Source organism: Physeter macrocephalus, chromosome 18 (assembly GCF_002837175.3).
Source record: "Physeter macrocephalus isolate SW-GA chromosome 18, ASM283717v5, whole genome shotgun sequence".
NCBI classification, from domain to species: Eukaryota; Metazoa; Chordata; class Mammalia; order Artiodactyla; family Physeteridae; genus Physeter; species Physeter macrocephalus.
Window position 1 is genome coordinate 67,413,837 of NC_041231.1, and position 23,505 is coordinate 67,437,341.

General features: G+C 36.5%; 1 protein-coding gene across 1 annotated transcript in view; it reads right to left on the minus strand.

The window, feature by feature from the left end:
- TINAG (tubulointerstitial nephritis antigen) overlaps window positions 1–23,505 on the minus strand; it is an 87,757-nt gene that overhangs the window by 24,471 nt on the left and 39,781 nt on the right. Inside the window, exon 9 of the mRNA XM_024122048.2 lies at window positions 13,045–13,168. Within this exon, the coding sequence (XP_023977816.1) occupies window positions 13,045–13,168 (124 nt within the window). The remainder of the gene's footprint in view (window positions 1–13,044; window positions 13,169–23,505) is intronic.

The following is a 23,505-nucleotide window of genomic DNA, read 5'->3' on the forward strand; positions in this document are numbered from 1 at the left end:
TATTTCCGATGTCTCCCCAATACCACCACATGTCAGGAAATTCACAAGCGTATGCTTTACCTAACCTCCATTGTGAATTCTATCATATTTGAAATTTTAAGGACAACACCTACCACGAAGGTATTCGCTTTTAAAACAGAATCACCAAAAGTAATGTATTAAGCTGAATTTCGAAGATAACCCTGTACCAGGGACTAATAAAGCTCCATCACCCAGGCCCCCCAAATCTTAAGTATCCAGAGACATTAAAACTCATCTTAGCAAGAAAGTAAAGTATACTTTCCCAATAACTGAAAGCCATACTTTTTGATATTATTACTAATAATAGTAAATATTTATTGAATGCTTCCATATGTCAAGCATACAAGTACTGTGTATGCATGATCCTATTTATTCCTCACAGGCGTCATTTTATCCCCAGGTTACAAAAGGCTAAACACATCTCAGTAAATGGCAGCAAGAGATTTTTGATATAGATTGTCTGACTTCAACACACATACTCGTAACACTGTTGTGTCCCAGGGGTCTACTAAACAAGATTAGTATTGAAGTCGCTGAGCTTAGCATTGATTCCGCAACTAGACAGCATGGGAATCTCCGGAAAATCTCTATCACTCTATCAATATACTCTCTTCTTTTACATTAGGTTATTGGGTAGATAAAATCCGGGTCCTTTACAGATCTTAGATGGATAAGATATTTTAAGTTTGAAAAGTAGTATATTCTTTAATCACTTTAATTAAATTATCCTTTTAATACTTCTTTTATTTTTAATAGTATTTACTACTAAAATACCTCAACCTGGTAATGAAAGTGAAATAAAATAACAGTTTAGCAGTCAAATAGCTTCATATTTAAAAGTCGCATTTAAGAAAGATATAGAAATCTTAGGATATAGGGAAGAGAAAAAAAGTTCTATAAAAATGAAATCCTTGAAAACTAGCATTTCTCTAAAGAAAAATAAGTGCAGGTACTTAATAATAGTCTTTAAAAAGTAAGAAAGTTTATGTTATCTTCTTTATAAATAAAACATTCAAGTTCCAATTAAGTTGCTCTGAGTTTGTTTGTTTTAATCTCATTAGGAAAATAAATAGATAAATATTGAAAAAATGAGAGCCATGCAGCAATGTGAATACCATGTAATATTAAAATAAAGTGGTAGAAATTGAATGATAGACAGTGTGTATTTTGAACAGGGCACCTCAGAATTAAACCATAATAAATTTATGTAAGAATTTAATAAGCTATAAAAAATACATTTCAAAGAGTAAGGAAGGAATGGATTATTGATTATGTGGTCTTGGTGCTTTTAGCTCAGAGTCTGGAGGAAAAAATTAGATCATCACCACACATCATCACCCAAATATCTTCCAGGTAGATCTTTGACTTAATTACTTAAGAAATAGAACTTTAAAAATTTTGAATAAAAGTTATAGTATTGCCCAGATCAAAACCATTAAAAATAAATTTATGAAGCCAACAATAAACTGGGGTTTAGTCTTAAAAATGAAGACTGTTAGAAAAGTGAACAAAGGGCAAGAATAATGAGTTCACAGTAGAGGAAATGCAAAGGTTTCATTAACATGCTAGTAACCTTTACTCCAGGGTCATTTCCTACTCTAGTCCTGACTTGTACATTCTCTAATGCACCTGCACGCTCTTAGGTGAGGTTCGCCTCCTCTATGCTCTCTAACACTTTGATTCCATCTGTGCAAAACCAATGCACTTACATTATATGGGTTTTTTGTTTATTTGTTTGTTTCTGTTTGTTTTAATTCTTGTAGATCAGTCAAGATGGCAGAGGAGAGAGACCCTGAGCTCACCTCCTCTCACACGGTACGTTTACAGGGCAGTTCTCACTACTAGGTCAAAAACACTTCCAGGCCAGGCCAGTGTATGAACATGGTTTCCCAGAGCTCAGGTCTGCCACAATGTGTCAGGAGAAGAAAGATTACTTTTCCTTATTGAATGTTATTCAGTTTGTGCTACTTGCTTTATAGCAGAAACTGTACAGTGGATCTAGTCTATTGAAATCCCATTTCTATTCTTTGGTGACAGTTTCTGCTCTCAGATTTACCCACATCTCAAAGTAGAATGACCCAGAACTAGGAGACTGAACTGAACTGAACATCACAGAATAGGGGGTAGAGAAATGCCACCTGGACACTTGGAACTTTCACTGTAAACCAAACAATGCTGTTGTGAAGGCATATAAATTCATACAGAGATGATGGAAGACAGGGGGTGAGGGCAAACCCAGAGATGCTGAAGCAGTCAGACCAGGTGAGGACCCAGGACAGGTTAGTAAATTATCATTAATAGCAGAATACCCCGAGACTGGGCTACCTCTTAGTCTCAGTTTTCACTAGATTCCTCCTCGCTCTACACTCAACCCATTTACCCTTTCCAATTTCTTAAGTAAGTCATATTCTCTCTCACTGTGAGATTGTCCATTTGCTGCTCTCTTTTCCCGGGACATGCTCTTCTCTTGCCATGTACCTTAAATAATTCCTACCTGCTTTACTCACCTCCACAGCAGGTGCTACCTCTTCTCACAAGTCTTCTCTGGCCCCAGAATTGGAGTTACGTGCCTTTCTATATGACTCACACCCTCACTACTCAATTTAAATTCCTATCCTATTTCCATCTCCACGCTTAAGATATTGTGCATCAGCACTGTTTGCTCCTCTCCCGCTCTGTCTCCTTCTCTGCCTCCCTTCTCTCTCTCTCTCTCTTGCCCTTTCTATCTCTCTCTCCCACTTGGTTGAAAACAGGAGCAGGATATTTTTGCTATTGGTATTCTTAATGTCTAGCACACTACATGACTGACACATATTACATACCGAAAAAAAAGTTTCTTATTGAAAAATTAGGCAAACGTCTTTATGTACAGATTAAAGAGGTGTGGTCAAAGCAAGTGAGAATAGAATTTTTAGATAGGAAAAAAAGGATATATTTATTTTTACCCTAAGGACACTTTTACTAAAAGAAAAAATATAGCAGTTTCTTTAGAAAACCTAGGTGATAAATAAACATTGAGTGAATCTTGACACTGGACCTTCCTTGTTCCTATATATGTGTGTGTGTGTGTGTGTGTGTGTGTGTGTGTGTATAATATTTATATAGAAATGTAGTATGGTTAAAATAGCTATTTTGAAGTCAGAAGAACTTAAAAAGTTTTCTAAAACACTCTGTCTCTTATTTCTAGTAAAATGGAATAATAATTCCTATCTTATAAGGTTTTTTGAACAGGAGGATTGTGTGACAGTACTACTTTAGTGATTATGGATATAGTTGGTACCAAACGCATTTATTAATGGATTCAATCTTGTAAAGCAGTAATTCTTAGAATTTCCCAATGAAGATTCTCTAAAAACTGAACACAATTACAGAGGGCCTGGGAGATGCAGATCAAGTCAGCTCTCCACAAACTCAAATTTGTGTCTCTGTTTTTTTTTTTTCTTTAAAATTTATGCAAATTTGGAATTCTGCTCCAAATTATAGCTCTATTTGTTCTCATGTTATAATGTCACTGCCAAATCTTTTATACTTCCCAGCCTCATTTGCAGCTGGGTAGAGGCATGTGAATGAGTTTTAACCAAATGAATGTGAATGGACTGGTAAGCGCCATTTCTGAGTCAAACCTTTAAAAGAAGTGAATTTAAGAAGCCCTCCTCATGCTCTTCTTCATTTTCCAGAGGCAGAATAAAATCAAAACATGTGACCCTAAGAGATGGCAGAGCAACAAGGTAGAAAGAGCTTGGAGTCCCTGAAACCATATGGAAGAAAGCGACCCCAAATCTAGGATCTCCCATCTTGAACTAGTATATGAATAAGAAATAAACTTTTATTAAGATATTTGAATTATTAAACATTTTGAGTTTATTTATTGCAGCAGCTAGTGTTATTCAAAGCAGTGCACCCCAAGACCCAAATTAAATGTTTTTGCATTGTCTATACTAATTATCACATATTTATTTTCATTTTCTAAATAAGTGTAGTTGAAAGGTTCATTCTACTGTCTTGGACTTCACCATGCATTAAAAACCTCTAATTAAAACTTCTGCTTAGAACTTATCAATTTGCCAAGGGTTAAACATAACATAGCATGAAATTTCAGGCTTACCATTCAGTGGTTATTCAGAAAAGAAGAAAGAAAAAAAGATGAATGGGGAAAAACAAGGGATGACCCCAATAAAGCTATGTTAAATAATTTATAATCTCACTAAATAATGAGTTATGCTCCTGGAGTCCTTGCTGTTTATACGTTTAGACAATATGGGGAAAATATATGAGGAGTTTAACTCTGAAGCATTATTTTTAAAATTTTTATTGAAATATAGTTGATTTACAATGTTGCGTTAGTACAGTAAAGTGATTCAGTTACACACATATATATATAAATTCTTTTTTTACGTTATTCAAAACAAATTTAATAAGTAGAAAAAACAGAATGTGAAACTCATTCTAATTTTTTTGTTTAGCATTCTTTCACTACAATACATGAAGAACAAAAGCAAACAAGAGAAATCAAAAACCTACAAGCAAACAAAATCAGAGAATATTTATGAAAAAAAACACAATATTCACAGTTGTAAGTCATTTTCCTGATTTTATGCTACTTACTAGTAACTAAGAAGAGCTATGATTTATTTTGTATCAGTTTTTGACAAACTATGAGCCTAGAGTGGCCACTTATTTTTGTAAATAAAGTTTTACTGGGACTTGGCCACGTCTAATTCATTTACTTATTATCTGTGGCTTCTCTGGAGTTCTAATGACAGAGTTTATTTGCAGCAGGAATTTATGCCTTTCCAAGCCTAAAATATTTTTTAAAATTTTTTTGGCATATTGATTTACCTCGTTGTGTTAGTTTCAGGTGTACAGCAAAGTAAATCAGTTATACATATACATATACCCACTCTTCTTTTTCTTTTTTAGATTCTTTTCCCACATAGGCCATTACAGAGAATGCTGTACATATACAGCAGGTTCTTATTAGTTATCTATTTTATATATGGTAGTGTGTATATGTCAGTCCCAATCTCCCAATTTATCCCTCCCTCCCATCCTCTGGTAACCATAAGTTTGTTTTCTGCATTTGTAACTCTACTTCTATTTTGTAAATAAGTTCATTTGTACCCTTTTTTTAGATTCCACATATAAGCGTTATCATATATTTGTCTGTGTCTGACTTACTTCACTCAGTATGGCAATCTCTAGGTTCATTTGTTGCTGCAGATGACATTATTTTGTTCTTTTTTATGGCTAATATTCCTTTGTGTATATGTACCACATCATCTTTATCCATTCCTCTGTTAATGGCCACTTATATATATTCTTTTTTAAATTCTCTTCCATCATAGGTTATTACAAGACAAAGCATTATTTTTATAGTCTCTTGGGGGTAACTATCTTTAAATGGATAGATAGATAGAGGATAGATAGATGATAGATACATAGATACATAGATGATAGATAGACAGGTATCAAACATTTAGGATCTAAAAGTAGACAATGAATACTACAAGATAATTAGTCACTAACATATAAAATTATGACTTAGTCACTCTCTACCACTGTATTCATAATCTGTAAAATATTACCTCATTATTACATGATTACTTTTCTCTCATAAACAATAAAAAGATTAAAAATCTAAAAGGTAAGGAAAACAAGTTAGACAATCATAAAAATCACGGTGATTAGAATCACCATGGTCTCTAGTCCAATGATTTTTCTATTTTCTTTGAATCCATCAACCCTCTCTTTTCATCAGGTTTATTAAGCTTTTGCCATCTTAGCAACACTTAGGTCAATACTCATACCCTAAACCCCTTGTTTTCTTGACTCCTCATTGCACCCATCTGGACAACTATCCATCTTGGATGAACTCAACTACCCACTTCTCTTTGCATCCACCCAAGTGGCTGACTACAACTGCAGAAAGCACATACAAGAGGGCAGAATGGTACCATTAGCAACACGAGGCAATTCCTGTAGGTAGGTTCCTGGGGTAACTCCCTCACCTAAACATCCAGAGGACGATTGCAAGCCACCTCTATTCTCAAATTTCTGATCATGTATCCTCCCACCACCTCTTCCCTCTACAGATAACCTTATCTCAGGCTTCCTGGAGATTAAAAAAAACAAGCAATCTGATAGGAATTTTCCTCAACCTACCACTACCTTAAATGCTAAAAGTTTCATTTAACCTCCTCTCTTCCTTCTCTCCTGATAAAATAGACTTGTAACTCAGTCTTTCTCTAAGACCAATGTCGTCACAGACTCTGGATCCCAAACTTACAGTTTCCCAGTTTTCTCAAAATCTTACACTAGCTACTTTTGGGATGAATTGGGAGATTGGGATTGACATATATACACTAATATGTATAAAATAGATAACTAATAAGAACTTGCTGTATAAAAAAATAGATAGATAAAATTTAAAAATAAATAAATAAAAATTAAAAAAAACCTCACTGGCCTCTCCTTCTTTTTGTAGACTCATCATTTTCTAGCCAGTCATGAAATACTGGATTTACCCATGGGTTAACCTCAATCAGTCTTTCTTTTTTTCTTATTCTGTTCAGTACCATCCATCTTCAACCCTTGTCTCTACTATGACCTTGAGATCAGTATATCTACCTGTCTTCTCAGACATCTATCTGCATTTTTATATCTCAAAGACCTTGAAATTACCAGACCCAGTAGTGAATGCCTTCCCCACTTTGTTGTCCACCTCAATTCCAAATCCACATCCTTTCTTCCAGCTTTTCTCTTTAAATATTTCTTGATCTACCCATATCTCCCCAACTCTTTCACTATCTTACCAGGTCCAGGCTGTTGTCTTTTACTAGAATTACCACCATTTGCCTTTTATATCACATTCTTTATAGTTAAAGCAATCTTTTAAAAAATACAAAGATCATGCCACTTTCCTATTTAAATCTTTTCAGTGACTTCCTTTCGCTCTTAAGATCCTTAATGAAATACTTAACATCCTTGACTAAATTCTGTAAACCGGTCTACAAGTCCTTGCCTTCCAAGATTCAGCAAACACAGCATTCTTTGCATTCATATAGTGTTTTGTATCCTTCTGACCACAGGGACTTTACACAAGCTGCTCCCTTTGCCTGCTGCTAAATAATCTATAAATCTCAGATCTTACTTTTCTTCCTCAAGGACAATTGTTGGATCCTCAAGTCTAGATCAAGTACTTTTTTTCTTTTATTTATTTACTTATATTTATTTGGTTGCACCAGGTCTTAGTTGCGTTAGGCGGCTCCTTAGTTGTGGCACACGGGCTCCTTGGTTGTGGCATGTGAACTCAGTTGCAACATGCATGTGGGATCTAGTTCCCTGACCAGGGATCAAACCTGGGCCCCCTGCATTGGGAGTGCAGAGTCTTACCCACTGCTCCACCAGGGAAGTCCCTAGATCAAGTATTAAACATCCTCTTACCACTTTCTACCCTGCCTTTATGAAATGTGGCATAACTTTACATTTTTGTGTGTTTTGGGTTAATATCTAGTTGCACTGTGACGGCAAGGACTTTTTTTTTTTCTCATCATGCCTACTACTCAGCACAGCAACAGGAACAACATGGGTTTTCTTTTAATATTTGTTGAATATGTAGAAAAGAGAAATATATAATTCATTCTATCTGTGCCCAATTTTAAGTCACATTATGGGTTTGCATCACAGTTTACAGAAATCTCTGACTTGAATTCTTAATGATTTACTCAAACCAAATAAATGTCTTCACAGTCATTTATTGGAAACATGCCCAATTTCTATCACCTTGCAACATTTAAAATTTATTTTGGGGTGTTCGGTTTAATTTAAAAAACTGCAATTCTCATTCACAATCTACTTGAAAACATTTTTGTTATTATTTCCTCTGTTCTTCTCAGACTGTTTTAATGTTTACTTTCCTTTTGGCCTCCATTTCCCAGTTGTTTGTCTTCTCTCTCTCTGAGTCACTACTCAATATTTATGCATTAAAAATTTGATATTGTTGACCCCAGACACACACACCCAAACTTTAGCACCAAAACTCTGGCCTTTTATAAAATACAATTATATTTGCCTAACAGCTATATATCAATTTGTAGAATATAAATTTGATGAAGACCAGGATCTTTGTCTATTTTGTTTACTGATGTATCCCTAGCTTCTAAAACAACATCTGGAAGATAGAGGTACTGAATAAATGTTTGCTGAATAAATAAACTTTCACATAAAACATTATTGAATGATGGCAAAAATATGTCCTAAAATGATTTTATTGTCATCTTCTGTAAAGATAGACTCTATCCTCAATAAAATTCTGTCATACAAGCAGGATTGACAGTGATTTATCCCCATTATTTCCCTTAATTTTCTAAAATGTCTGACTGCTAGTTTTTGTTTTTGTTTTTAAATTTAAGTCGTAGTGGTGATTCCTGGAATCATATGCAAAGGTAAATGGTTTTAATGCACTGCTTTATAAACTTCCGAGTGAGGGTTTCAAGAAAGCTCAGAACCTTTGGTGGACAGGGACACAAGATGAACTGCATTGTATAAAGAGATGTGGAATAGAACCAAAACATAAGGAACATTGGCCACGATGAAAATCTTATATATCATATTTTTTTAATTATATGACACTTTTTCCCCCACATTTTAGCATCTCGAAAATTGAAATCAATCTAACAATCAATGGAGTTGTTTAGTATAATTGGTAATATTTTATTCTTATTATTGGTGCATAAAATAATGCCGTTTCAAAACATCTGGCATTTTTAATTCAATTAAATGCTTTTATGACTTCAGTATCCATTACGGGGGTAGACAGAGGTTGTGGAAAGAGAAGAGAGAGGAGTGAACTAAAATTATGAGGAACAAAGAAAGGCATTACAAATGTTTATCTACCTATCACTATTCTGTGTTTTATATATGTAAAGCCCTATATGTATGGAAATATATGCCAGAAGCAGTTGTGAATGTCTCTACCTTATTCCCTAAACTCCTTAAGAGCAGCACTATGTATTAATCCTCCTTGTATTCCCCAGTGATGAGCATTCAATAGAAGTTTAAATTTATTTGTTCAAGTAAGTTAAAGCTAATAGCTTTGTCTTTAACAGAATGGACAGCAAATAGAATTTGTTGCAATAAATTTGTAAAGTACTTCTATGAAGTACATTAAGCTCTTCGATAAGGAACATTAACTTACTTGGGCTATTTGATTCCTCTCTAATTCACTGATGCATTAATTTTCTGAATACAGTAATTACCAAATCAGGAATTACTAATAGAGAAATGAATTAAAATCTACTGCTCCAGGGCATTTAACAATGCTTAGGGGACCTAAAATATTTCTGAAAAATAAACAATTCTCCAGAAGTTGCTTGCCTACTAGCAGAATTAACCTTGTTAATTGTCACACATGTGAGGTAAATTTATAAATGTCTCAATCTTCTAGGAGTTTATAAAAGTGAACACATTACTGCAACTGACACACTGTACATGGAAAATATACAAACAGTGCAGAGTGATTAAATAGAAACACATTCATATCTTGTTCAACCTCAGAATGAATAAATTTAGAAGTAGAATGAAGAAAACATGACTGGCATGTTTAAATACATGGTAGAGATGATAAAGGATCAGTTCTGATAAATCAAGGAAGGCACCACATCAATGTTGCCATTTCCAGAGTCCTCTGAATGATAGGAAAAATTATTTCAATCACCAAGTGTGGGGGAAAATTTTTTTCCAAATCATGGATATTACTAGAGAAAACAAAAATTGATAATGAAACATACATAGGAAGGAGAGGTTTAGAAGAAATATGACTTTCAAACTGAAGGGAAACAGAACTCAGGTGGCACTGAATTCCCAGTTTCAGTGGCAGTATAAAGGCATTTTTATTCCATTTGCCTTCCTGAAAAGTCACTGAACAGCTAAGAAGGGGAAAACAAAATAAAACAAAACAAGTTTTAAAACCTCAGTAGTACCTTCCTTCTATCTTTAGTAAACCAGGCAAGCAGCCACAATCCACCGCCCCCCCAAAAAAACAACTTTGAGGAATAATGGGAAAAAAAACTGCATTTTGTTCTGTATCAGAGCAAAAGTAGATTCTGAGAACAAGACTCACCGCAACCCTATCCCTCCTCCTCTAGACCTGAATAGGAATTTTTTCCCTTTAAAAGTATGTGAGACAATCCAGAACTATTCCCTCAAGCTGTTTACAGCAAGGGCCATGAGCAAGGCTAGATGATCAGACTGTCAGTCCCTCCCCATCCCACCCTGGGGGGATCAGCTAGCTGAAGAAGAAGTCACACTGGGAGCCCACTGGGTTGCCCAAGTCCTGGCCAAGCCACCAGGGGCAATGTTTGAAAGATGAAGGTGGAACAAAAAGGAAAGGCAAAGGGTAGCACATGGCAGCAAAGACCGCTGGAGGGCATTTATTGTGAGTCCCACAAAACTCTCTGGCTGAGAAATAGGGGCAGAGTTGATCAGATGAGCTTGGGTCTAAGAATTACAAACCAATCGAAGCTGAGCAGCTGTCTCATTGAAAGATGAGTATCAGGCTAGAACTAGTATAGAGTATGCTAAAACAAATTCATTATTTGACTAGAAAAAGCATGAGGTGTATGAAGGACCAGCATTGTATGCTTTGGCTACTTCAGCCAATAAGATAGACACCTGCTCTCACAGACCTTTGTTCTAGTAAGGGAGACAGACAATACACAATCATCAAAAGCTAATTAAATTAGTATGTTAGAAAGTGATCATTGTTATGGAAACAATTTTAAATAGATCAGGTGAGGGGGATCAGAGGTGCTGAAGCAGAGGGCAGGTGGCAGTATTAAAGAGGACAGTCAGGGATGCCACGCTGAGAAGATGAGATCTGTGCAAAGACTAGATGGAGACACAGACACTAAAGAATCAGATAAAGGAGCAGTGTAGGCACAGGGAAAGACTCTGGGTGTGGGTGACTGAAATATAATGGAGCAGGAGATCAGGAAGAACAAGGTACAGGTGAACAGAAATTAAGATCAGATCACTTTCTAACATTCTATTGTAGGGTTCTGAGCAAAAGAGTGATGAAATCTGATTAATGCTCTAAAAGAACACACTGATTTCTCTGTTGAGAATAGACTGTCCAGGGCAAACTTAAATGCAAGAGGAGCTGTTAGAAGCTGCTCCAGTAACCCATGTACAAAATGATGGGTAATGGTGGTTCAGACAAGGGTGGAGATAATTTAGATGGTGAAAAGTGGTTGAATTCTGGATATAAGTTAAAAGAACCAACGGAGTTTCCAACATCTTAAGAGTGAGTGGCAAGGAGAATAGAGGATGATTCTAAGGTTTCCAGTGAGCGCACTTGGAAGGATGGTATGGTCATCAGCTAAGAAGGAGACGGTAGATGCTGTGTAGCAAGTGTAAGGGGAGAGATCAGGGGTACCATTTTGGAAGCACTGAATGTGAGCCATCCATTAGGTACCCAGGTGGAGGTGTCCAGGAGGCCGTGGAATGGATGAGTCTGGAGGTCAGGATCAGATCTGGGCTGGAGATATAAATTCAGCCAGTGTCAGGGTTCGACGGGACTCAAAGCCAGGATGAGCTCAGAGACCGATGACTTCACCAGGGAATAAGTGAGGGGAGAAGGGACTAAGACCTCAGTCTGGGGCTCTCCAACATGAAGTATGGAAGTACAGAAAAAGGAAAAAGAAGAGCAAAGAACCTTGAAAAGTCATGGCAGTAAGGAAAATCCAGAAGGAGGGGACGGGTAGGTCTGAATTCTGACAGATGAATATAACAATGGGGACGTCGCTGAGAACCTTGACCCAGATATTGTTGTGAAGAGGAGGAAGGAAGTAAAAAAAGTGATTGGAGAGGTTTAAGAAAAAATGGGCAGAGAAGAAGTGAATAAAGTGAGTACAGACGAGTCTCACTAAGAATTTACTGTATGGAAAGAACATAAATGGAATGTAGAGGAAGTGAAGATGAGAGAAAGTTTTTTTGTTGTTTTGTTTGTTTTTCATAATATCTGAGAAATAATGGCACATTTGTATGGTGGGAAAAATAAAACTGATTACAGAGAAGAAAACGGGAAAATTGACTCTGAATATTCTTGAATATGGAGAGAGGTTGAGGTCTACACTATAGCAAGAGGGGTTTAGATAGGATCAGAGAAGGTTCAACTCCGTGAAAAGTGGGAAGAAAGGGAGGAGTACTTATGGGAAGAGTGTGTGATGCTGGAAGCTGTTTTCTGATTGCTTGAATTTCTTTGGTGAAATACAATGCAAGGTAAGAGCACAAAGTCACATTATTGGTGATTCAAGATAAAAGGAAAAATTTTGAGATCATCACCTGAAGAGTGGGACAGTAAGCATTTCATCTGAAGTGGAATGAGACATGAGAAAGAGCTTGGAGACTGGGCAGAGTCAGAATGAGATTGAAAAAGTGGTCCCCAAGGACCACACTCTCTGAGTAGGGTCTATTTGTGAGATGACTTACTCTTGAAATGCAACCAAATTTTGAACCTCTTTCTTGCTCTTGCAGAGCTGAATGTATTTGACTCACAAATTTGATAAATTTCATTTCTACAATTCTCACATAAATATAAAAAATAATCTTACATTGAATGATAGGTGACCCTAACCCCTCTTCTTGCTTAATCTCTACCATTTGTTATTCCATCCAAAACCTTCTCCCCAAATCCTGATACACCGTGGTTTTGTACCCTTTCCTCGATTATTCCATATGCAGAATCTATTCCAATAATCAATGTCCCTTGCCCATAGAACAGATTCTTAAGATGGATTCCCAAGTAAGTGAGAGACAGAATTACCTTTCCCAAAATATTGAGTTACTTTTTCACCAGACTTTAAAATACTGACTAACTAATGTCAATGCTTTTATAATTTTTAATTTGTATGAGAATCTCTCATACCAAGAGGAATTCCAGCACCTAAATGCACACTACATACTCTTATTTTCAGTTTTATTTTCCAAAAGCATTCAATGAAGATTTTTAAGAAAGTGACTCACCCAGTGAGTTTGACTGCATGTGTACGAAGCTTTCGATATTTTTCTGATTCTTCATTTGTGCTGGGAACATGTCTATATATCCCTGTCTTATAATTGAAGAAATCCTCATGGACTTGCATTATGGCTAAAATACAACACAACAGGATAAATGACACAGTTTTAAACCATTATCTTTAAACACTTCCAGAAATTCTCACAGAACAGTCAATGAGAAAATTGCCAGGGGTAGAATTTAAGAAGGAATTTTGCAATTCAGCCTAATTTTCTTTCCTACTTAATTGGCTGCAATATTTTCTTGTTGTCTTATAAAAATAACTTTTAGCTACTTAGAATATTACTTAAGGTCACATTATACATTTAGAATGCCATCTATTTTTTTAATAGATCTTTATTGGAGTATAATAGCTTCACAATACCATGTTAGTTTCTGTTGCACAAAAAAGTGAATCAGCCATATACATACACATGTCTCCATATGCCCTCCCTCCTGACCCTGGCTCCCGTCCTCCCTATCCCACCCCTCTAAGTCATGGCAAAGCACTGAGCTGATCTCCCTGTGCTATGCTGCTACTTCACACCAGCCAACTATTTTATATTCGGTAGTCTGTATATGTCGATGCTACTCTCACTTCACTGCAGCTTTGCCCTCCCACTCCATGTCATCAAGTCCATTCTCTATGTCTACCTCTTTGTCCCTGTCCTACAACTAGGTTCATCAGTACCATTTTCTTTTTTTTAGATTCCATGTATATGCATTACTGTACGGTATTCGTTTTTCTCTTTCTGACTTACTTCACTTTGTATGACAGACTCTAGGTCCATCCACCTCACTACAAATAACTCAATTTCATTTCTTTTTATGGCTGAGTAATATTCCTTTGTATATATGTGCCACATCTTCTTCATCTGTTGACGGACATCTAGGTTGGCTCCATGTCTTGGCAATTGTAAATAGTGCTGTAATGAACATTGTGGTGCATGTCTCCTTTTTTTTTTTTTTTTTTTTGTGGTACGCAGGCCTCTCACTGTTGTGGCCTCTCCCGTTGCAGAGCACAGGCTCTGGACGCACAGGTTCAGTGGCCATGGCTCATGGGCCCAGCCACTCCGCAGCATGTGGATCTTCCCAGACCAGGACACGAACCCGTGTCCCCTGCATCAGCAGGCGGATTCTCAACCACTGTGCCACCAGGGAAGCCCCCATGTCTCCTTTTGAATTATGGTTTTCTCAGGGTATATACCCAGCAGTGAGATTGCTTGTCATATGGTAGTTCTATTTTTAGTTTTTTAAGGAACCTCCATACTGTTTACCATAGTAGTTGTATCAACTTACATTCCCACCAACAGTGTAGGAGGGTTCCCTTTTCACCACACTCATTCTAGCATTTATTCATTCTAGCTTTTTTGATAATGGCCATTCTGACTGGTATGAGATGATACCTCATTGTAGTTTTGATTTGCATTTCTCTAATAATTAGTGATGTTGAACACCTTTTCATGTGCCTCATGGACATCTGTATGTCTTCCTTGGTGAAATGTCTATGTAAGTCTTCTGCCCACTTTTTAACTGGATTGTTTGGTTTTTTGATATTGAGCTCCATGAGCTGTTTGTATATTTTGGAGATTAATCCTTTGTCACTTGCCTCGTTTGCAAATATTTTCTCCCATTCTGAGGGTTGTCTTGTTTATAGTTTCCTTTGCTGTGCAAAAGCTTTTAAGTTTAATTAAGTTCCATTTGTTTATTTTTGTTTTTATTTCCATTACTCTAGGAGGTGGGTCAAAAAAGATCTTGCTGTGGTTTATGTCAGAGTGTTTTTCCTATGTTTTCCTCTAAAAGTTTTTTAGTGTCTGATCTTACATTTAAGTCTTTAATCCATTTGGAGTTTATTTTTGTTTATGGTGCTAGGTAGTGTTCTAATTTCATTCTTTTACATGTAGCTGTCCAGTTTTCCCAGCACCACTTACTGAAGAGGCTGTCTTTTCTCCATTGTATGTTCTTGCCTCCTTTGTCATAAATCAGGTGTCCATATGTGCGTGGGTTTATCTCTGGGCAGTCTATCCTGTACCATTGATCTATATTTCTGTTTTTGGGCCAGTACCATATTGTCTTGATTACTGTAGCTTTGTGGTATAGTTTGAAGTCAGGGAGCCTGATTCCTCCAGCTCCGTTTTTCTTTCTCAAGATTTCTTTGGCAATTCGGGGTCTTTTCTGTTTCCATACGAATTGTAGGATTTTTTATTCTAATTCTGTGAAAAATGCCATTGGTAGTTTGATAGGGATTGCATTGAATCTGTAGATTGTTTTGGGTAGTATAGTCATTTTCACCCTTTGATTTCACATTTTCACCCTTTGATTCCTCCAATCCAAGAACATGGTATATTTCTCCATCTGTTTATGTCATCTTTGATTTCTTTCATCAGTGTTTTATAGTTTTCTGAGTGCAAGTCTTTCACCTCCTTAGGCAGGTTTATTCCTAGGTATTTTATTCTTTCTGTTGCAATGGTATATGGGAGTGTTTCCTTAACTTCTCTTTCAGATTTTTCATTGTTGGTGTGTAGGAATGGCAGAGATTTCTGTGCATTAATTTTGTATCCTGCAACCTTACCAAATTCATTGATTAGTTCTAGTAGTATTCTGGGGGCATCTTTAGGATTTTCTCTGTGTAGTATCATGTCATCAGCAAACAGTGACAGTTTTACTTCCTCTTTTCCAATTTATATTCCTTTTATTTCTTTTTCTTCTCTGATTGCCGTGGCTAACACTTCCAAAACTATGTTGAATAATAGTGGCGAGAGTGGACATCTGTGTCTTGTTCCTGATTCTAGTGGAAATACTTTCAGTTTTTCACCATTGAGTATGATGCTCACTGTGGGTTTGCCATATATGGCTTTTATTATGTTGAGGTAGGTTCCCTCTATGCTCATTTTCTAGAGAGTTTTTATTGTAAATGGTATTGAATTTTGTCAAAACTTTTTCTGCATCTATGGAGATGATCATATGGTTTTTATTCCTTAATTTGTTAATGTGGTGTATCACATTGATTGACTTTTGTATATTGAAGAATCCTTGCATCCCTGGGATAAATCCCACTTGATCATGGTGTATGATCCTTTTAATATGCTGTTGGATTCTCTTTGCTAGTATTTTGTTGAGGATTTTTGCATCTATATTCATCAGTGATATTGGTCTATAATTTTCTTTTTTGTGATATCTTCTTCTGGTTTTGGTGTCAGGCTGATGGTGGCTTCATTGAATGAATTTGGGAGTGTTTCTCCCTCTGCAATTTTTTGGAAGAGTTTGAGAAGTGTCATTGTTAGCTCGTCTCTAAATATTTGATAGAATTTGCCTGTGAATCCATCTGGTCCTGGGCTTTTGTTTGTTGAAAGATTTCAAATTATGGTTTCAATTTCATTACTGTTATTGGTCTGTTTATATTTTCTAATTCTTCCTGGTTCAGTCTTGAAAAATTGTACCTTTCCAAGAACTTGTCCATTTCTCCATGGTTGTCCATTTTATTGGCATATACTTGCTTATAGTAGTCTCTTATAATCCTTTGTATTTCTACAGTGTCAGTAGTGATTTCCCCTTTTTCATTTCTAATTTTATTGATTTGTATCCTTTTTTTCTTAATGAGTCTGGATAAGGGTCTATCAATTTTGTTTATCTTCTCAAAGAACAAGATTTTAGTTTTATTGATCTTTGCTATTGTTTTCTTCATTTCTATTTCATTTATTTTTGCTCTGATTTTTATTCTTTCCTTCTATTGACTTTGGGTTTTCTTTTTTCTTCTTTCCCTAGTTGTTTTAATTGTAGGGTTACATTGTTTATTTGTGACTTTTCTTGTTTCTTGAGGTGAGATTGAATTGCTATAAACTTCCCTCATAGAACTGCTTTTGCTGCATCCCATAGGTTTTGGGTCATCATGTTTTTGTTGTCATTTGTTTCTATGTATTTTTTAAATTTCTTCTTTGATTTCTTCAGTGATCTCTGATTATTTAGTAGTGCACTATTTAGCCTCCATGTATTTGTGTTTTTTACAGTTTTTTCCTGCAACTGATTTCCAATCTCATAAAGTTGTGGTCAAAAAAGATGCTTGATATGATTTCAATTTTCTTAAATTTTCTGAGGCTTCATTTTTGACCCAAGATGTGATCTATCTTGGAAAATGTTCCATGTGCACTTGAGAAGAAAGTGTATTCTGTCACTTTTGGGTGGAATGTTCTATAAATATCTATTAGTTCTATCTGGTCTAATGTGTCATTTAAAGCTTGTGTTTCCTTATTTATTTTCTGTTTGGATGATCTGTCCATTGGTGTAAGTGGGGTGTTAATGTCCCCTACTATTATTGTCTTTTTCCATCCCTTCACTTTCAATCTGTATGTGTCCCTAGGTCTGCAGTGGGTCTCTTGTAGACAGCATACATATGGGTTTTGTTTTTGTATCCCTTCAGCCAGTCTATGCCTTTTGGTTGGGGCATTTAATCCATTTACATTCAAGGTTATTATCAATATGTATGTTTCTATTACCATTTTCTTAATTGTTTTGGGTTTGTTTTTGTGGGTCTTTTCCTTCTCTTGTTTTTCCCGCTTAGAGAAGTTTCTTTGTCATTTGTTGTAAAGCTGGTTTGGTGGTGCTGAATTCTCTTAGCTTTTGTTTGTCTGAAAAGCTTTTGACTTCTCCATCGAATCTGAAGGAGACCCTTGCTGGGTAGAGTAATCTTGGTTGTAGATTTTTCTCTTTTATCACTTTAAGTATATCTTGCCACTCCCTTCTGGCCTGCAGAGTTTCCACTGAAAAATCAGCTGTTATCTTTATGGGGATTCCTTTGTATGTTATTTTTTGTTTTTCCCTGCTGCTTTTAATATTTTTTCTTGGAATTTAATTTTTGTTACTTTGATTAATGTGTGTCTTGCTGTGTTTTCCCTAGGGTTTGTCCTTTATGTAACTCTGTGTGCTTCCTGGACTTGGGTGACTATTTCATCTTCCATGTTAAAGAAGTTTTGCAGTATAATCTCTTCAAATATTTTCTCAGACCCTTTCTTTTTCTCTTCTTCTTCTGGGATCCTTATAATTCAAATGTCAGTGTATTTAGTGTTGTCCCAGAGGTCTCTGAGTTTGTCTTCAATTTTTTTCATTCTTTTTACTTTATTCTGCTCCTCAGCAGTTATTTCCACAATTTTGTCTTCCAGCTCACTTATTTGTTCTTCTGCCTCCGTTATTCTGTTATTGATTCCTTCTAGTGTATTTTTCATTTCAGTTATTGTGTTGTTCATCTCTGTTTGTTTGTTCTTTAGTTCTTCTAGATCTTCGTTAAGCATTTCTTGTATTTTCTCAATCCATGCTTCCATTCTATTTCCGAGATTCTAGATCATCTCTACTATCATTACTTTGAATTCTTTTCAGGTAGATTGCCTATTTCTCTTCATTTATAGGTTTTTACCTTGCTCCTTCATCTGTGACATATTTTTTTGCCATCTAATTTTTTTTTTTTTTTTTAATGAGTGGGATTGTGTTCCTGTCTTACTGGCTGTTTGGTCTGAGGCTTCCAGCACTGGAGTTTCTAGGCTCTTGGGTAGAGCTGGGTCTTGGTGCTGAGATGAGGTGCTCTGTGAGACCTCTCTCCAATGAATATTCCCTGGGGTCGGAGTTTCTCTGTTAGTCCAGTGGTTCAGACTCGGAGCTCCCACCACAGGAGCTTCTCCCCAATCACAGGCTTGCAAGTCAAGATCCTGCAAGCTGTGTGGTGTGGCAAAAAAAAAAAAAAAGAGAGAGAGAGAGAAAAATAACAATGTAAAAAATAAAATTACACTTGGAAACAACAGATATCTTTGAAAGACTTTAAAATAAAAATATAGATGAATCAATAACTGGAAGTTACATCAGTACTGCAACAGTAAAAGAGAGGAGGAGGGAATGGAAAAACAAAAAAGGGTGGGGGGAGAAAGGCCTTGGCTCTGGAGAGTGTGGCTTAATCAAGGGTGAGGTTTGGGTATTGGGCAGGGCCAATGCTCAGGACCCACAGGGCTGGAAAAGGCCCTGGGGGCTGTGAGGTGGGGTTTAGGCTCAAGGAACAAAAGGGGGCCAGGCATGCTACCCAGCCCAGTCTCAGAGGGAGGGGACCTGACCTGGGAGGCTAGCAGGCTTTCTGGGCTTGAGAGGTCAGGGCAAATGCCCTCCTCTCCTCTCCTGCTCCTCTGATCTGGGGTCTGGGAGGGACCCTCCCGCCTGCTTCTCCTGATCTCCCCAGCCTCCCTCCGAAGCCCCCAGGACCCAAGAGGCCTGGATGGGGCTTTGGATGGTGGGCGGGGGGAAAGCAGCTTCAGAACTAAGCAGGCTTCACTGCCCGAGTGGGCCAGGTGATCGCCCTGAACTCCTCTCCTGCTCTTCCCAAAGAGTCCCTCCCACCTGCTTCTCCTGATCTCCCTGGCCTCAGGCATGCTGATCTTGTCTGGCCTCTACTTCTCCTCCTCCTATTGTCCCCCTACATCCTACCGGTTCATTTTGGAGTTCCTCCCATCTCCCTGGGGGTCAGAGTCCCCAACCAGTGACCAGCAGATGCCCTAGGTATGAGGAGACACTAACTCTGCATCTTCCCACACCACCGTCTTGACTCCTCGCCTCACCATCATTTTTTTTCCTATTGCATACATTTTATTTTTATTTTATTTTATTTTATTTTTAATTTTTGAATTTTACTTTATTTATATTTTTATACAGCAGGTTCTTATTAGTCATCAATTTTATACATATCAGTGTATACATCTCAATCCCAATCGCCCAATTCATCACACACACCCAACCCTCCACCGCTTTCTGCCTTGGTGTCCATACATTTGTTCTCTACATCTGTGTCTCAATTTCTGCCCTGCAAACCAGTTCATCTGTACCATTTTTCTAAGTTCCACATATATGCGTTAATATACGATATTTGTTTTTATCTTTCTGACTTACTTCACTTTGTATGGCAGTCTCTAGATCCATCCACGTCTCAACAAATGACCCAATTTCATTCCTTTTTATGATTGAGTAATATTCCATTCTATATATTTACAACGTTTTCTTTATCCATTCATCTGTCGATGTGCATTTAGGTTGCTTCCATGACCTGGCTATTGTAAATAGTGCTGCAATTAACATTGAGGTGTATGTGCCTTTTTGAACTATGGTTTTCTCTGGTGCTGGGTCATATAGTAATTCTATTTTTAGTTTTTTAAGGAAACTCCATACTGTTCTCCATAGTGGCTCTATCAATTTATATTCCCACCAACAGTGCAAGAGGGTTCCCTTTTCTCCACACCCTCTCCAGCATTTGTTGTTTGTAGATTTTCCGATGATGCCCTTTATAACTGGTGTGAGGTGATACTTCATTGTAATTTTGATTTGCATTTCTCTAATAATTAGTGATGTTGAGGAGCTTTTCATGTGCTTCTTGGCCATCTCTATGTCTTCTTTGGAGAAAATGTCTATTTAGGTCTTCTGCCCATTTTTGGATTAGGTTGTTTGTTTTTTAAATATTGAGCTGCATGAGCTGTGTATATATTTGGAGATTAATCCTTTGTCCATTTATTCGTTTGCAAATATTCTCCCCCATTCTGAGGGCTGTCTTTTCATCTTGTTTATGGTTTCCTTTGCTGTGCAAAATCTTTGAAGTTTTATTAGGTCCCATTTGTTTATTTTTGTTTTTATTTCCATTACTCTAGGAGGTGGATCAAAAAATATCTTGATTTATGTCATAGAGTGTTCTTCCTATGTTTTCCTCTAAGAGTTTTATAGTACCTGGTCTTACATTTAGGTCTCGAATCCATTTTGAGTTTATTTTTGTGTATGGTGTTAAGGAGTGTTCTAATTTCATTCTTTTACATGTAGCTGTCCAGTTTTCCCAGCATCACTTATTGAAGAGACTGTTTTTTCTCCATTGTATATCTTTGCCTCCTTTGTAATAGATTAGTTGACCTTGGTGTGTGGGTTTATCTCTGGGCTTTTTATCCTGTTCCATTGATCTATATTTCTGTTTTTGTGCCAGTACCATATTGTCTTGATTACTGTAGCTTTGTACTATAGTCTAAAGTCAGAGAGTTTGATTCCTCCAGCTCTGCTTTTTTCCCTCAAGACTGCTTTGGCTATTCGGGGTCTTTTGTGTCTCCATACAAATTTTAAATTTTCTGTTCGAGTTCTGTAAAAAAATGCCTTTGGTAATTTGATGGGGATTGCATTGAATCTGTAGATGCTTTGGGTAGTATAGTCATTTTCACAATATTCATTCTTCCAAACCAAGAGCATCGTATATCTCTCCACTGCTGGTATCATCTTTAAATTCTTTAGGCAGTGTCTTATAGTTTTCTGCATACAGGTATTTTGTCTCCCTAGTTGCTTTATTCCTATGTATTTTATTCTTTTGTTGCAATGGTAAATGGGAGCGTTTCCTTAATTTCTCTTTCAGATTTTTCATCATTAGTATATAGGAATGAAAGAGATTTCTGTGCATTAATTTTGTATCCTGCAACTACCGAATTCATTGATTAGTTCTGGTAGTTTTCTGGTGGCATCTTTAGGATTCTCTATGTATACTATCATGTCATCTGCAACTGACACTTTACTTCTTCTTTTCCAATTTGTATTCCTTTCATTTCTTTTCTTCTCTGATTGCCGTGGCTAGGACTTCCAAAACTATGTTGAATAATAGTGGTGAGAGTGGACATCCTTGTCTTGTTCCTGATCTTAGAGGAAATGTTTTCAGTTTTTCACCATTGAGAATGATGTTTGCTGTGATTTAGTCTCATATGGCCTTTATTATGTTGAGGTAGGTTTCCTCTCTGCCCACTTTCTAGAGAGTTTTTATCATAAATTGTTGCTGAATTTTGTCACAAGCTTTTTCTGCATCTACTGAGATGATCATACGGTTTTTATTCTTCAATTTGTTAATATGCATACCACATTGCTTGATTTGCATACATTGAAGAATCCTTGCATCCCTGGGATAAATCCCACTTGATCATGGTGTATGATCCTTTTAATGTGTTGTTGGTTTCTGTTTGCTAGTATTTTGTTGAGGATTTTTGCATCTGTATTCATCAGTGATATTGGTCTGTAATTTTCTTTTTTTAGAGTATCTTTGTCTGGTTTTGGTATCAGGGTGATGGCAGCCTCATAGAATAAGTTTGGGAGTGTTCCTTCCTCTGCAATTTTTTGGAAGAGTTTGAGGAGGATGGGTGTTAGCTCTTCTCTAAATGTTTGATAGAATTAACCTTTGAAGCCATCTGGTCCTGAACTTTTGTTTGTTGGAAGATTTTTAATCACAGTTTCAATTTCATTTCTTGTGATTGGTCTGTTCGTATTTTCTATTTCTTCCTGGTTCAGTCTTGGAAGGTTACACCTTTCTAGAATTTGGCCATTTCTTCCAGGTTGTCCATTTTATTGGCATAGAGTTGCTTGTAGTAGTCTCTTAGAATGCTTTGTATTTCTGCGGTGTCTGTTGTAACTTCTTCTTTTTCATTTCTAATTGTATTGATTTGAATCCTCTCCCTCATTTTCTTGATGAGTCAGGCTAATGGTTTATCAATTTTGTTTATCTTCTCAAAGAACCACCTTTTAGTTTTATTGATCTTTGCTATTGTTTTTGTTGTTTTTATTTCATTTATTTCTGCTCTGATCTTTACGATTCCTTTCCTTCTGCTAACTTTGGGTTTGGTTTATTCTTCTTTCTCTAGTTCCTTTAGGTGTAAGTTTAGATTGTTTATTTGAGATTTTTCTTGTTTCTTGAGGTAGGCTTGTATAGCTATAACTTCCCTTTTAGAACTGCTTTTGCTGCATCCCAAAAGTTTTCTATTGTCATGTTTTCATTGTCATTTTTCTCTAGGTATTTTTCGATTTCTTCTTTGGTTTCTTCAGTGATCTCTTGGTTATTTAGTAACTTATTGTTTAGCCTCCATGTGTTTGTGTTTTTTACACTTTTTCCCCTGTAATTGATTTCTAATCTCATAGCATTGTGGTCGTAAAAGATGCTTGATATGATTTCCATTTTCTTAAATTTACTGGGGCTTGATTTGTGACCCAAGATGTGATCTATTCTTGTGTCTATTGGATGGAGCATTTAACCCATTCACGTTTAAGGTAATTATCAATATGTATGTTCCTATTACCATTTTTTTAACTGTTTTGGGTTTGTTTTTGTAGATCCTTTTCTCCTCTTGTGTTTCCCACTTAGAGAAGTTCCTTTAGTGTTTGTTGTAGAGCTGGTTTGGCTGTTTGGATGATCTGTCCATTGGTGTGAGTGAGGTGTTAAAGCTCCCCACCATTATTGTGTTACTGTTGATTTCCTCTTTTATATCTGTTAGCAGTTACCTTATTTATTGAGGTGCTCCTATGTTGGGTGCATATATATTTATAATTTTTATATCTTCTTCTTGGATTGATCCCTTGATCATTATGTAGTGTCCTTCATTGTCTCTTGTAACATTCTTTAT